At 38.5% G+C, this 14,760-nt stretch overlaps 1 protein-coding gene across 2 annotated transcripts in view; it reads right to left on the minus strand.

Annotated features, from left to right (window-relative positions):
• Positions 1–20: 20 nt before the first annotated feature.
• Positions 21–14,760, minus strand: part of BBOF1 (basal body orientation factor 1) — a 36,715-nt gene continuing 21,975 nt past the window's right edge. For both annotated transcript variants that reach the window (XM_029951197.1, XM_029951199.1), the window contains 7 exons: positions 12,712–12,792; positions 9,920–9,990; positions 9,010–9,154; positions 7,339–7,832; positions 5,006–5,107; positions 607–681; positions 21–436 (listed from right to left, as the gene is read on the minus strand). In XM_029951197.1, the coding sequence (XP_029807057.1) occupies positions 337–436; positions 607–681; positions 5,006–5,107; positions 7,339–7,832; positions 9,010–9,154; positions 9,920–9,990; positions 12,712–12,792 (1,068 nt within the window). In that variant the 3' untranslated portion in view covers positions 21–336. The remainder of the gene's footprint in view (positions 437–606; positions 682–5,005; positions 5,108–7,338; positions 7,833–9,009; positions 9,155–9,919; positions 9,991–12,711; positions 12,793–14,760) is intronic.

The raw sequence follows: 14,760 nt of genomic DNA on the forward strand, positions 1-14,760 counted from the left end.
TCTGTTCAAAGCCAAGACAGTTACATGGTCATTATGTTTATTCTTATATAAAAGATAGTACATATTTGGGCTAGCCTTTATACTTCACAAGATAACTTATAGGTTTTCCACATTTTACTAAAAGAAGCACAAATGTGCATTTGCGTTAAATATAATATGCCTGCCACAGTGTAGACATATTTACACATGTTATTACTCTTTTCACTGATCCCTGAGAGCTCTTGGCTAGTAGAGAAAAGCACTATGACTTAGCAAGAAGTTCCATGGGGGAAAGGTGGTGGTTACTATCTGTATTGTTTGGTTAGATTATAGACTCCTCACTATGTCAGACTCTTATTATTCTTTCTGAATATTGGGTATCATCACTTCACCAGAAGACTCTGAGATTGGTACTTGCTGAGTGATGAAGATTTGATCTTGAAGCTTCCTGTCATCCCTGCAATAATGATAAAATGACAGACATGTCAATAACCACATATACATGAAACTTGGTTCAGAACAATAGACTTGTCATATAATTCCCACTCAGTTCCAGCACATATAAAATGTCCACCGCAACCACTGTGATCAGGCTCACATTCATTACCTTGTAAAGACAGCTCTTACCCAAATTCCTTTGTTTCTCTATCATCAGCAACAACAGAGTCTGGAACTGAAGGCCTACAGTTCTGGCTATATTTCCTGTGGTAGATAAAGTTAATAGTGAGGCAGTGTCTCCTCTAGTCCCATATTTCAAATGTGCTTTTTTTAAATGTTTATTTATTTTGAGAGAAAGAGAGCATGCACACGTGTGCATGAACAGGGGAAGGGCAGAGAGAGAGAGAATCCCAAGCAGGCTCCATGCTAAGACTGCAGAGCCCAACTCCAGGCTTAATCCCACCAACTGTGAGATCATGACCTGAGTCAATACCAAGATCCAGAGTCAGATGCTTAACTGATAATGATGATGATGATATTCCTCCAATAGCTATTAATGGTGATGCGTAAGACTGAACCAGATTACTGACCAAAAACATGCCCAGAAAAATTCCCTTACCACAAAAAGAACCTCAGAACATAAAAAATTACCAAATGGTGATAAATCCAGTATGAAAAATTCTCCTCATACTTTGGAAAGTTTGGTTTAAGAACAGGAAGTAATCATATCACTGACTGAGTATTCTAATGGAAAGTGAGCTTAACAGGATTATAAAATGTATAGTAGGGGGGGTACCTGTCTGGCTCAATTGGTAGAGCATGTGACTTTTGATCTCAGGGCTGTGGGTTTGAACCCTAGGTTGGGTATAGAGATTACATAAAAATAAAATCTTTAAAAAAAAACATAGTAGGTTGATTTGCCAGCAGGTAAAGACATACTCCACTCCTAAAACTTGTCCTCAATTAGGTACAGATGAAAGCAGAATAAACCCACTCAAAATATGACTGTATTAAATAGTCTAATGATGCATGAGAAAAATGTATTTTGGGGGTTCCTGGGTGGTTCAGTTGGTTAAGCGTCCAACTTTTGATATTAGTTCAGGTTGTGATCTCGTGGTCATGAGATTGAGCCCCATGTCAGGCTCCATGCTGAATATGGAGCCTGCTTGGAATTCTCTCTCTGCCCCTCCCCTGCATTCATGTGCTGGCACATGCGCTGTCTCACTCTCAAATAAATAACCATTTAATTTTTAAAAATATACTTTGGGGGCGCCTGTGTGGCTCAGTTGGTTAAGTGGCCGACTTCAGCTCGGGTCATGATCTCGCGATTCATGAGTTCGAGCCCTGCATCAAGCTCTGTGCTGACAGCTCAGAGCCTGGAGCCTGCTTCGGATTCTGTGTCTCCTTCTCTCTCTGCCCTTTCTCTGCTCACCCTCTCTTTGTCTCACAAAAATAAGTAAACATTAAAAAAAAATTTTTAATGTACTTTGGATACTGGTACCTGAGTTATAGCCAGAATGGTTGCTGATGCACTAAAGAGTGCAATTTATTGGTTATTCTCCTTGACTTTGTTCAATCACAAAAATATGATATTGCTAGATTCACAATCATACAATCAACTGAACTCTTATGAACTTCCTAACTGCTCTCCTTGCCTTGGTAGACCATTTATCATTTAATCTCTCTTCAGTCTGGTTTGAGCTTTCTCACTTAATCTCATCTTCACCACTCATTTCACTAGAATAGTGAAATAAAATAGAATATTCCCATCTTTTCTCTTTAACCAGTTCTGACATGAGATTCCAACAGGCTTAGACATCATTCCATTGCAGCTAGATTTAAGTTCATTGCTTTGGTGCAAAAGATTGCCCTCAAATGTTTTTGTTTCTCCAGTATTAAAAACAAAATAGTATGGAATTTGAGACCTAGAACTCAGGTTGTTTCCTGGAGTATAGAAAAGCCAACTCATAATGAGACAGACATTCTGTACCTATAGTCTGGATTCTACCTCCACCTCTAAATAAAAAGAAAATAAAAAATAAAATAAGATTCTTTGGAAGGCTACCAGAGACAAAAGACCATTTCAAAGTCCTCCATCTTCCATTTAGCCTAAAATTCTTTGAACTCTTCTCTTTCGGCTGTCCTCTTGTTCTCCTGTTCATTGTTGTGGTTATTTCTAGCCTTGGCACTTTACTCTTCTACCTTCATCCACCCTCCTACACTCAACTACCGATTTTCACTAAATATGCCCAAATCTCCTTGCCTAAACACCTGTACTCCAATCCCTAGTTACAAATGCCTTGAGTATTTTTCATTTCAATATATTGCCATCATCTCTAATTCAATAATGAAAACACAACTTCCTCTTTCTTCTTCCCAGAATGTTTTCCTCTCTACCCCTCTGTTCCTTATATACCTTTTAAGGTCAGCTCAAGCTTTTATTTCCTCAGAAACTTTCCTCATCTCTGTTGGGTCAGATTCCCTTAATCTAGACTCTCTTGCCACTATATGCCACTTCTTTGGGCCAATCTCATAGTTGTCCTTTAATATTTGTGTGATGATTTGAATAATGCCTTTCTTCCCACATTGACCATGAACTCCCTGAAATTAGGAATGTCTTTATTTGCTCAATACTATATCCTCAATAAATAGTGGGCACTCAATATGTATATGCTACATGAATTAATGCACGGGTTAAATAAAATTTAAACATTTCCTTCACACTGGCTTTCCAGGTTTTGCATTTGCCTTTCATACCAACAGTCATGCATTTCTAAGCTAAACACCTTAAACATTTACACTTTTTAAAAATTCCTTATGCCTTTTAACTCTAGGTCCTGTCTCTCCTTCCTAAGTGCCTCATTTTCTCCCCTTTTCTGCTCCTGCCCACACCCCCACACCGCAGACCCCCACTGCCGCAGACCCAGAGTAGCATGGCAGCTTCTGCTTCCCAACTCTACTTTTGTCCTGCAGTCCATCCTATGTGTATGTGTCACTGCATTAGGTTAAAGTCAGCTCTGGGAACAGTAGCTTATGCACCCTTTCAGTGAGACAGTATGAGAGTAGGGCTTATTGCTCTTGTGTTCCTTCATGGCAGAAAAGGAAAGTATGTTATACTACTTTAGAAGAACAGTGGCATATGATCAGTTTTCTTAGCATGGTTTTTAAGGCTCATCATAATTTAATCTATAGATAAAACCTTCTTTCTTTTTTTTTAATTTCTTTTTTAATGTTTATTTATATTTGAGAGAGAGACAGACAGACAGACAGAGACAGAGACACAGTATGAGCAAGGGAGGGGCAGAGAGAGAGGGAGACACAGAATCCGAAGCAGACTCCAGGCTCTGAGCTGTCAGCATAGAGCCCGATGCAGGGCTTGAACTCACAAGCCATGAGATCATGACCTGGGACAGAGTCAGATACTTAACCAACTGAGCCACCCAGGTGCCCCTTTAATGTTTATTTTTGAGACAGAGAGAGACAGAGCACAAGCAGGGAAGGGTAGATAGGGGGACATAGAATCCAAAGCAGGCCCAGGCTCTGTGATGTCAGATATGGGACTCAAATTCATGAACCACGAGATCATGACCCGAGCCAAAGTTGGATGCCCAACCTTATTTTTAATTACTAAATACTCTCAATGCCACCAGTGTTCCTCAAGCCATAAAGTTTTCCTTGGTGTTCCCCAAACACTCCCACCTCTCTTCCTACCTCCGGGCTTCTGCTTAGGCTGTCTACTAAGCCCCTTGCCTGATGTACCCTTCCCACTCTGGCTACAGTTCCACTCTCCTACACGGCACCCTGCAGAGCCACACTCTTTCAGTCTTCTTCACTGAAGTCTTCCCTAACTACTGTAGGACACTGACATTTTGTCTGAACTTCAATGATAGTTCGTGGTGCCACCTTATTTTCCTCTTTGCTATCTTTGGTTTTGTTTGGGCAACTAGAGTAGAAACTAATATCAAAGGCATTATCTCTTAATTGCAGCAAATGCCCATAGTACCTATCATCGTAACAAACATGTAATAAGCAATTAATTAATAAGACGTTGAATTTATTTTAGTCACTTTATTGTTCAGTACCAGGGTTATAGTCTCTGATAAAGTAGAGTGGAGAAAGAGAGTGAAGTGAATCATTAAAAATAATGACTTGGAGTAACTGCAGATTTCAGTTTTCCTCTCTAGGTCTTTTTCTTGATATTGGAGAGTCTCTAAATTAATAATCAGCATAAAACTCACTTATCTTTGCAAAATAAATTTTTTTAACCAATAAAATCTTAAGTGTTATGCCTCTCTTCACTGACCACTCATTCAGCTGAACAGTGCTATACCTTCTTAGCAAACATTACTTTAAGCATCTAAGATTAGTCTCTTTTCTCTCCCCTTTAATACTAATTCATCTCTAATTTTTGTGTTCATTCATTCATCTCCCATCCTTTATCTCTGGGAGTGATGGGTGCTAAGGAGCACGACCCTTTTCCATTTTCTGATCCTTTCCCATTCCTTTAAGTGAGAAAAAGTTCAGTCTTCCTATATGGTTTCTAGGTTTGATAACATCTTGGTATTTCATTACAGAAATAGGGAATTACCTGGAAACAACACCATTCATTTTTGCAAAAAGCAGTCTCAAGACTTTCTCCTTTTGCTCCCAGGTCAAATCTCCAATATCCACATTTCTCTGAATATTCATCCTGAGGAATTTCAAAAGAAAAAAGGAAAAGGAAAAATATGGCCAAAGTAAGCTTCTCTCCTTTTTAAAATTTAAATTATATAAATATGAGAAAAGAAAATTTCCAAACCATAACTAATATGAGGTTTCCAAATGTAACTACTAAGCAAACTGTCTCCATTACAAAATCACAAAGTTGAAGAGGATATCAATATGCTAGCCATTCTGAAACGCTATGTAGTCATTAAAATAAAAATAAGAAAAACTATAACCAAAAAAAATGTGTGCTCCAACAATAAGCAAATATGCAAAATAGAAAGTTGTAATATAACATTATGCATCCAGATACAAAGAGAAAGGGAACAATACAACACAAACTGGTTGTTTACGAGGTGAGATTATTGGTCAATTTCTTTTAACATTTCTTTTTGTATAAGATATTTTGCTATGAAAACAGAGTGACAAGAGGTACATTTAGAAAATAACATATAGCTTATCTAGTCTATTATCCTACCTCCAAATTTGTTTGGATTTGTAACCTCTGCTGGGTAAGCTGCAGCTTAGCTTTCCAGGCAGGTCTTTAGCTATGCTATAACTTTTCCCAGAGGATTTGTAGTCTATTTACTATTTATGAAAGCTGGCTGACACCGTAGAGAGTACTGATGTTGCACAATGTAAGAAATGTTTTCTACAATTGGGTTAGTTTTCCTTAAAAGTTTAGGTTTTGCCTTATGATCACCATAGACTTCAACTGTCCTTCCCCAATGCCTCTTAAGCACATGATGTAATATTTTAATCCCTATTTCTGCCCTGCAGCAGAACACTGAGGTTAAGGTGAGAAGTTGTTCAGTAGCAAAAGTGTCACACAGAGGGCAGAAGAGGAAGAGTCCAGTTTCTTTAATAACAATGTGGAGAATCATTTTATATACCTCCCTCTGAAATACCACTTTGTGGACAAAAAATGTAAAAGAAACTGCCTTATGTATGCTAGGGCCTCAACTTGCTTGACATTTTAAATAAAAAAGATGATGGGGCACCTGGGTGGCTCACTCAGTTGAGCATCTAGCTCTTGATGTCAGCTCAGGCCATGATCCCAGGGTCATGTGATCAAGCTCCACATCAGGCTCTGCGCTAAGCATGGAACTTGGTTAAGATTCTCTCTCTCCCTCTGCCCCTCTCCCCTACTCACTTGCTCTCTCTTTCTGTCTCAAATAAAATTTTTTTTTAAAAGAGGAAATTATAGTGAAACTTTTGGTAATAGAAATAATAGACTTCTAAATATAGCAAAAAGGTAAAAAAAATTATAGTATGGACATTTTTGAAGAACACTCTTATCTTTCAGAAGCTACTGATGATGTCCAACTGTCCCAACAGATATATAATTTAAAAGAAACTACTACTTAGTCCATTAAAAAATATATCAGAAAACACATGTGAAAACACCGTTAATAAGATGTTCAGTACATAGTAGTAGGGAGTCCTTTTAAGCAAGCTAAGGCCTTTGAAGAACCTAATTGCACTGGATATAAAACTTTTTTTCAGAATAATCTTTAAAATTCACTATAATGTATGGTTTATAGGAGTAAGAGTACACTGACAAACAAAAATGCTAACAGAAAACATTCATTGTATAAAGTCTACAACTGTCTCAAGCATCCTGCTACATTTATTATGGTGGCAGCAGATTTCTAGAATGTACTTTAGAAACTTGGAAGGACTTTTGGTTAATACAATGATGGGGTCCCACTTGGATGACCTCCAATCCATAGAATAGTTCTGTGCAACAAAGCATTATTACAAGCACTGTTCTAATGATTTCTTCACTTATATGTTTAGTTGGATATTATTATCTATGAATTTCATCTCACTAACAGGAATGTTACAAAATATTTGTGAAATTGTGCTTATCAAAAATGTTTAACCTGAATCTGATCAGTCCTTTATAATTAATTTACAGAAAATAAAACATGTTAAAAGATACTACAGTGACATTCTATGGAACAAATGATCTAGTCTCTTTAACAAGTCTCCTTCATGAAAAAAGGAAATCTAAGAATACCTACTAAACCTCACACACTGTGCTAAGCACAGGGGTTATAAAGACAGGTAAGATTGTTCCTACCTTCAAGTAACTTAGTGAGCCATCTATTCAATACTTAGATATATCTAACTGAACTTCTCAGAGTTCTTATTTCTCTAAAGGGCACAAAAATAGCTGCATAATGGATAAAATATGAAAGCTATGATTAGTACCATTTCTCAGCCTCCGTAAAATCTTGAGCCACACTGTTGGTGCTGTGCTCTTTGCCATCGAACGTTCGAATTTGGGGATATTCTATTCTTCCTGCACATGCCTCTCTCATTTTAAAATTGAAAGCAGATTGAGCTACCTGTTTGTAACACTTCCTGTCAAATAGGATCTGTTGTTTCACTTGGTGTAGAGCATCTAAAAAAAACCTTTCCACTTCTGTTCTCTCATCCAGTATGTTCTTGGCCAGCTTCTTTACTCGATTCATTTCTCTGTCCTTCATCTGGAGAAGTTGTTGTAGTTTGTCGATTTCAACCTGACCTGCTTGGTTTTCTATCATTGCCTGTTGCTGCGTTTTTAAAACTTCAGCCTCAAACTCTTTGGTCATACAACTCAGGGCAGTCTCCAAGCTTACCACCTTCTTCTGAAGAGTTTGGATTTGTAACCTCTGCTGGGTAAGCTGCATTATCTTTTCCTTAACCAACAGATCATTGATTTCCTAAAAACAAAGATGAGAGAGGTGAGAGATTTTTCTTTAATCAATTTCAAAACTTAAAAGTTCCTCACTAATTTCCATTACTTCATGAGATTAAATTTGATACCAGGTTGAGATGATGATATTTGCTGTTCTGTGTACCGAGAGAAAAAACATCTCAGGGTTCTTCTCTGGGTGTGTGAAGGCCACTAATTTTGCTAATTGAGAAACTTTCCTTCCTCTAAGATTCCAGTAGTTTAAATGTTTGATATTATTTAAGTGGGTAATTTCAAAATCAATAAGATTATATAGTAAAACATTAACTTAACCACTATCTACTACAAAATGTTGTGTATTCTAGCCTATAGGCTAGTGGCCTATCCCTTTTCCTATCCTTTTCCTTAGCTGTAACTAAGTTCTGGTCAATGAAATGTAAGTAGGAGTGTGTGCAGGACTTCTAGGAAGACCTCGAAAGGGAGCCGCATGCTTTTTTCCTCCTTGTCCTTCTTCCTTCCTACTAAGTAATGATTAGAGATCTAGCAGCTGCTTTGGGCCATGAAGTGACCTTGGGGATGTAAGCCATATGTTGCACAGCAGAGTTAAGAAAACAGAGCCTCTATTGATCCTGTGGCACTACCGTTCCAGCTCTGGGTTGCTAACCAATCAACTGGCATTGAAAAAACCTTTACATGGCAAAGCCATTGTTGTCAGGGCTGTTATAGCTGAACCTATTTGTAAGTGATTCGGAGACCAACTCTAAGCAAAGTAAAATGAGTATTATAAGAGAGTAGAGGATAGGATTTATGTTTATGTTTCTGATATATTCTTTATAAAGCCAAGTCAAATACTTATTTTTTATGTTTATTTATTCATTTTTGAGACAGCACATGCTCAGGGAGGGTCAGATAGAGAGAGGGACACAGAGAATCCTAAAGGGGTCTCCATGCTGTCACCTCAAAGCCTGATGTGGGGCTTGAACCCACAAACTGTGAAATCATGACTGAGCTACTGAGGCATCCCAAGTATGTCATTCTCATAATTAATCCTTTCAAATAAGAAAGGTACATCATCCAGACAGAAGAAAAATGGTCCCAGTGTCCTAAGATATCATTATTATACTCAATTTTTCATATTTACCAACCCAATCCTTAAACAAATAAACCAACAAACTATAAACATAAAGTCCAAATGGAGTGGGAACCTTCTGATGTAAAAGGGAAGTCTGAGTCTCTTGCAACTTCTGGGAGTTTTTTTGTAGAGCATCAGCTTCCTTCAGGTGGTATGCGAGAGCTTTCTGGAGATAAACATTCTCTTTAAAAACAGATCTTCCAGCATTGTTCAACTGCCTGAAATAGATAGATAAACGATCCCAAAACACAGGCATAAGCTTTAGATATTACCAAACTAGAACAATGACTGCCTTATCCCCCAACATTAAAAATAAAGACCACCACTGATCTAGTTTATGGTAGGCACTCAAAAGTTAGATGGAGGATATGACTAAGTTTTCACCAATGGAAAATGAAAAGTTATGTGTTACTTCCAGGCCAAGGCGGTTAAGAGCAGACAAGAGTTTCCCATGCTCTCTCCTGTCTGTATGACTAGACTGAAGAAGTCCAAGATGGAGGCAGCCCCAGTTCCCGAATCCCCGCTCAAGTAGAGCTGACTCAGACTGGATTGTTAGGTGAGCAAAAACTTAACCACTGAGATTGGGAATTTATTTATTAACACAACACAATTAAGTGCTACTTTCACTAATATTCCTCATAACAACTCTATACAGTTGCTATGATTAACCCCATTTTTAGATGAAGAAATTTAATTTCAAAAAGGTTAGGAAATTTTCCAATAGTCAGTCATATTGGTATACATGTTGAGAACCAAAGTCTAACTTCAAAGCCAGGGTTATTTCCTCCACACCACCTTGCTACAGAAAGGGTGGATGGAAAAGGGGTAGGGACACAAAGAGAAAGAAATAATGAGGGGAAGTAAGCAAGAAAATTTGAAGAAAGCAAACCAGTAGAGAAGGGGGAAGACAATGTGAGAGAACAAAACAGACCAGCCAAGAGATGAGAGGCGATGAGAAGGAAAAGGAGGCAGCAGTCTCTTACGCAATAGCTTCATGGTGCGCTCTCTCTGTCAGCATTATTATCTTCTTTTCAGCTTCTTGTTCTAGTCGATGCTAAAAAAGAAAACGGGCTTTTTTTTTTTTTAAGTTTACTGTGAAAGAGAGAGAAAGGACAGGCCTCGCGCTGTCAGGGCAGACCCCAACACGGGGCTCAATCTCACTAACTATGAGATCATGTAATAGAGTTATATTTCTAACAGATTTACACATCAAAAAGTGAAGTATTTATTTTATGTCAAACAAAATACTCCTGTCCACATGACCTAGTATGAAGAACTCCAAGTACTGATGGAATAGCTAGCAAAGTGGGTAATGTGAACACAGGAACCTCGGGGTACCTCCTGATCTCCCCATTAAAGAAGCAACATGACATATGAATAGACAAAAAAATTCCACATCAGTACTGCAGAGTGGAGGTTGGATAAACTTCTGCTAAATACAATGTAGTGAGAGTCATTTCTTTCTTTATCCAACAAACTCTTATTGTACCAGATTTTTTTAGATGCTGGAGATTCTGTGGTGAAAAAAACAGATAAGGTCCCTGTTCTGACGAACCTTATATTCTAGGTGAGATCCAAACAACAATACTAATTAAAGTGCATGAGCATTTACCATGTGCCAGGCATGGTTCGAAGAGCTTTACATGTATAATTTACCTCTCAAAACAACCCTAGAAATCAGGCATTATTATTATCACCAAAAACAAGGACTGAAGAAACAGGGAAAGAGAGGTTAGTGACTTGCCCAAAGTCAGATAATTAGTAAGTAGCAGAGCAGAGATTCTTATGCAGGCAATGTGATGGTATAAAACCTCCCTAACAAGCAAACAAATAAGAGAATTAACAGACTATGATGAATGCTATGAATGTAATAAATGGAGTAATGAGACATACAATAACCAGGGGGAGATTATGTGAGGTTGGGGTTTAAGGAATCGATTTCTGAGGAAACGACATTTGAGCTCTGAAGGAGGAGAAGAGCCAGAGCTGGAGGGAGAACATTCCAGAAGGGAACACCAAGTACAAAAATATGTCATTGGGAAAGGGCTTGGTGGTTCAAGGAACAGAAAGGATTAAGTAGGGAAACAAAGCACCAATCACCTGACGGATATACTTTATTTATATGACCAGGTGGAGCGTACAGTAAGAAATGAGTAAACAGGGCCCTCTGCCCTGGAAAGCCCTCTGCCATAAGCCAGCAGCACTGGCATTCAAATCAGCACAGGAGTTCATACCCAACCTCATATGAAGTTTACACGTAATATGCTGAGACAGCTACTCCTGTGGCTGGCCTTCCCAACACTCATTCCCATCCTCCCTTTTCCTTCCCAGCTTCCACTAGTGTCTGGAAAAAAGTGCACTCACTTTCCCAGGATCCCATATAATATGGTCCTGGTCAATGAGATAGATGTAAGAAGAAATCTGCTAAGAGCTTCTGGGAGAGCTTTTATGGTTTCCAGATAAAAAAAAGGACAGATACAACTGCAGACTCCCTTCTTCCTGTCTTCAACACTGACAAGTCTTAGAACTGCATTAACCATCTTGTAACTATGAAGGAAAGGCCAGCAGCCACCTACTTCCAGACAAAAAAAATCCCATTTATATAAGCACTGTCAGTCAGGTATTCTGTAATCTGACAAAGCGCTCCTAACCTTTGTTTATAGAACTGCTATGCTTAGCAGAGGAGAGAACAAGCATAGGGGTGAGATAGAAGAAAAAAGGCAATTAAGAGCAGCCCATTCCTGAGGACTTTCATTCCTAACAGTGCCAGGAAGTGCCTCAGAAGGAAAGCACCAAGATGCTGTTTCTGCCCCATTCCTGGGTTATTTAATACATAAACTGGAAATCTAGAGTCACGTTTTTAAAAATGTTTTTTATTTTATTTTTGAGAGATAGAGAGAGACAGTGCAAGCAGGGGAGGGTCGGAGAGAGAAGGAGATACAGAATCTGAAGCAGGACCCAGGCTCTGAGCTAGCTGTTAGCACAGAGCCCGATGCGGGACTCGAACCCACAAACCATGAGATCATGACCTGAGCCAAAACTGGACGCTTAACTGACTGAGCCACCCAGGACCCCCTAGGGACACTTTTTAAAGCACATTTTTTAAAATCTAAACCTGATATGAGTACTTATTTGCCTCACCCTCAACTTCCTACATCCCTACCTTTCTAAAAGAAATCTGTTCAATTCTTCCATAAGAATGAAAAGTTAAAGGAAAATTTAGAAGACTTAAGGAAAAACCATGGTCCTTTGAAAAGCTTATGGAGAAGTGTTCCAATGCACTTCCCACAATTTGGAGATGAATGTCAGAGAAATGTAGAAGTTTGTGATATGCTAAGGAACATTTTTGAGGCCCCTTTTTTTAGCACCCTTAGTTTAGCTTGGCTTGACTAAGGAAACACCTTCCCTTGTACCAGAGTGACTGCTCCCATCCCCTCCCCCTTTACAATGTGCTGCATGCAACTTTCCATCCACTAGGGGAACACCAAGCTGAAGGGGCTGTGTCCCGAAGCCTTAGTCAGATAATAATACCTCTTTAGGATTTCAAGAATCTCTAACTGCGAGAGGAAAAAAGGCTAGACACTGAGATATCTAGAACAGGTTTCATTTTGCCTATTTTTTTATTCTGCTGTGATTTGATAAACAATCCTCTATTAAGATACCAAAAGAAAGGTTGACATGTCTCAAAATGCATATAGATACTTACATTGTTTTAGTAAGCAAAATATTTCTTCTTTTTAAAAACAAAATATTTCTTAACTCTAAAGTGTTGTACCTTTTCTTCAAAAAACCTGCCCTCCAATCTTCTAAGAGTCTCCTGATGTTTCCGCTCCATGTTCCTTAAATTCTCCTTCAGCTATAATTATAAAAACAAAAAGAAAAAAAGACCAATAGGAAATGGGGGTGATTGAGGCACATTCCTGGAAAATTCTCAATAAAAAAACATTTTCTGTTCTACATTATTTCTTAATCCTGAACACACAAAAAAATTCCATGTGCCTGCCTGTGAGTACCATACTTCCCACCAATCTTCTATACACTTACAAGATCAGTATTGACTTTTTAAAAAGCTATTTTTGAACAACAGTTCCCAGAACAGACAAGTTCTTCTCCTAATCATATTTTCCAAATATCTTCATTTAAACATGTGGACTCATAAAATCACAATATTTTAGAATTGGGGCACCTGGCTGGCTCTGTTGGAGAAGTGTGCGACTCTTGATGTCAAGGTCATGAATTCAAGCCCCACGTTGGGTGTAGAGATTAAGTAAACTTTAAAAAAGTAACATTTTTGAATTGAAAGGGACCTTAAAAATCACACTATACAATCTCCCACTTAATATAGGATTTTTTCTGTGAGACAGCAGTATCATTAATTCAAATCTCATTAATTAGACTAGCCTTTCATAGTTGCCACTTTTAGAAAATTCTTCCTAGTAATAATCTAAAATATATCTCCCTATGATTCCCACAGATGGAACCTTCTGTCTTAAAAACATGTATACATGGAATAAAAAGGACATAAAACTCTTCTAGGAAAAGAAAAGTAAGCTAATTTAAGTAAGCAGTGAGCAGTCAGGCTGAAAAGAGTACTCCATCTAATCTTCATGCCATAAAAAAGTCAGTAGAGAAGAGCTTCCCATGAGACCGATCTTCCTCACTTGCCAGTTTGACTCTGGGCAAATCGCTTCTCTAAGTCTCAGGTTTCCAAGAGTAAGAAGAGAATAATAATAGTTACTAGCTCATAGGGTGTGGCACAGATTAAATAACAATACATGTAAAGTACCTAGTTAGAATGTAACCATTTAATATACAGGCTAGTTATTATTATATCTCTATTGTCCTCCCTTATACTTAATAATAATCCTGTGATCTCTGTCCTAAGTGTATTAAATCTCCGTTTCATAAGATCTCTTTCAGATATTCTCCTTTCTCCCTGTTTTTTCATACAATTAAAAAAAAAATTTTTTTTTATGTTTTATTTATTTTTGAGACAGAGACAGAACATGAGCGGGCAGGGGCAGAGAGAGAGGGAGACAAAGAATCCAAAGCAGGCTCCAGGCTCTGAGCTAACTGTCAGCACAGAGCCCGACGCGGGGCTCGAACCACAAACGTGAGATCATGACCTGAGCTGAAGTCGGACACTCAACCGACTGAGCCACCCAGGAGCCCCTCATACAATTTTTTTAAATGGCTTCTTACATCATCAAAGACTGAAAATTAATGTCAGTAACAAATTTATGGAAATGTCTATCATCTTAGTGTGTGGGAGGATGGACCTTTCAAAATCCATAAATTAACATATCTTTCTAAGGATAATTAAGTAATGCCTATCAAAAACCTTTATTTCTGGGGCACCTGGGTGGCTCAGTTTGTTAAGCGACTGACTTCCACTCAGATCATGATCTCGCACTTCTTGAGTTCGAGCCCTGCATCAGGCTGTCTGCTGTCAGCACAGAGCCCACTTTGGACCCGCTGTCCCTCTCTCTCTCTGATCCTCCCCTGCTTTGCTCTCTCTCTCTCAAAAAAAAATTCTTTTTTTAAGCTTATTCATTTTGAGAGAGAGAGCGAGAGCAAGCAGGAGCACATGAGCAGGAAAGGGGGAAAGAGAAGTGAAAGAGAGAATCCCAAGCAGGCTCTGCTTAGCACGAGGCCTGACCTGGGGCAGACATGGGGTCTAACTCGGTCCAAACTCAAGAGTCAGATGCTTAACTAACTGAGCCACCCAGGTGGCCCCTATCAAAAAAATTTAGAAAGTTTATGTTCTTCAACCTACAAATTCCACCTCAAAGAAGTTGTCCTAAACACTAATTACAGATGTAGA

This window comes from Suricata suricatta, chromosome 9 (assembly GCF_006229205.1).
Source record: "Suricata suricatta isolate VVHF042 chromosome 9, meerkat_22Aug2017_6uvM2_HiC, whole genome shotgun sequence".
Taxonomy (NCBI): domain Eukaryota; kingdom Metazoa; phylum Chordata; class Mammalia; order Carnivora; family Herpestidae; genus Suricata; species Suricata suricatta.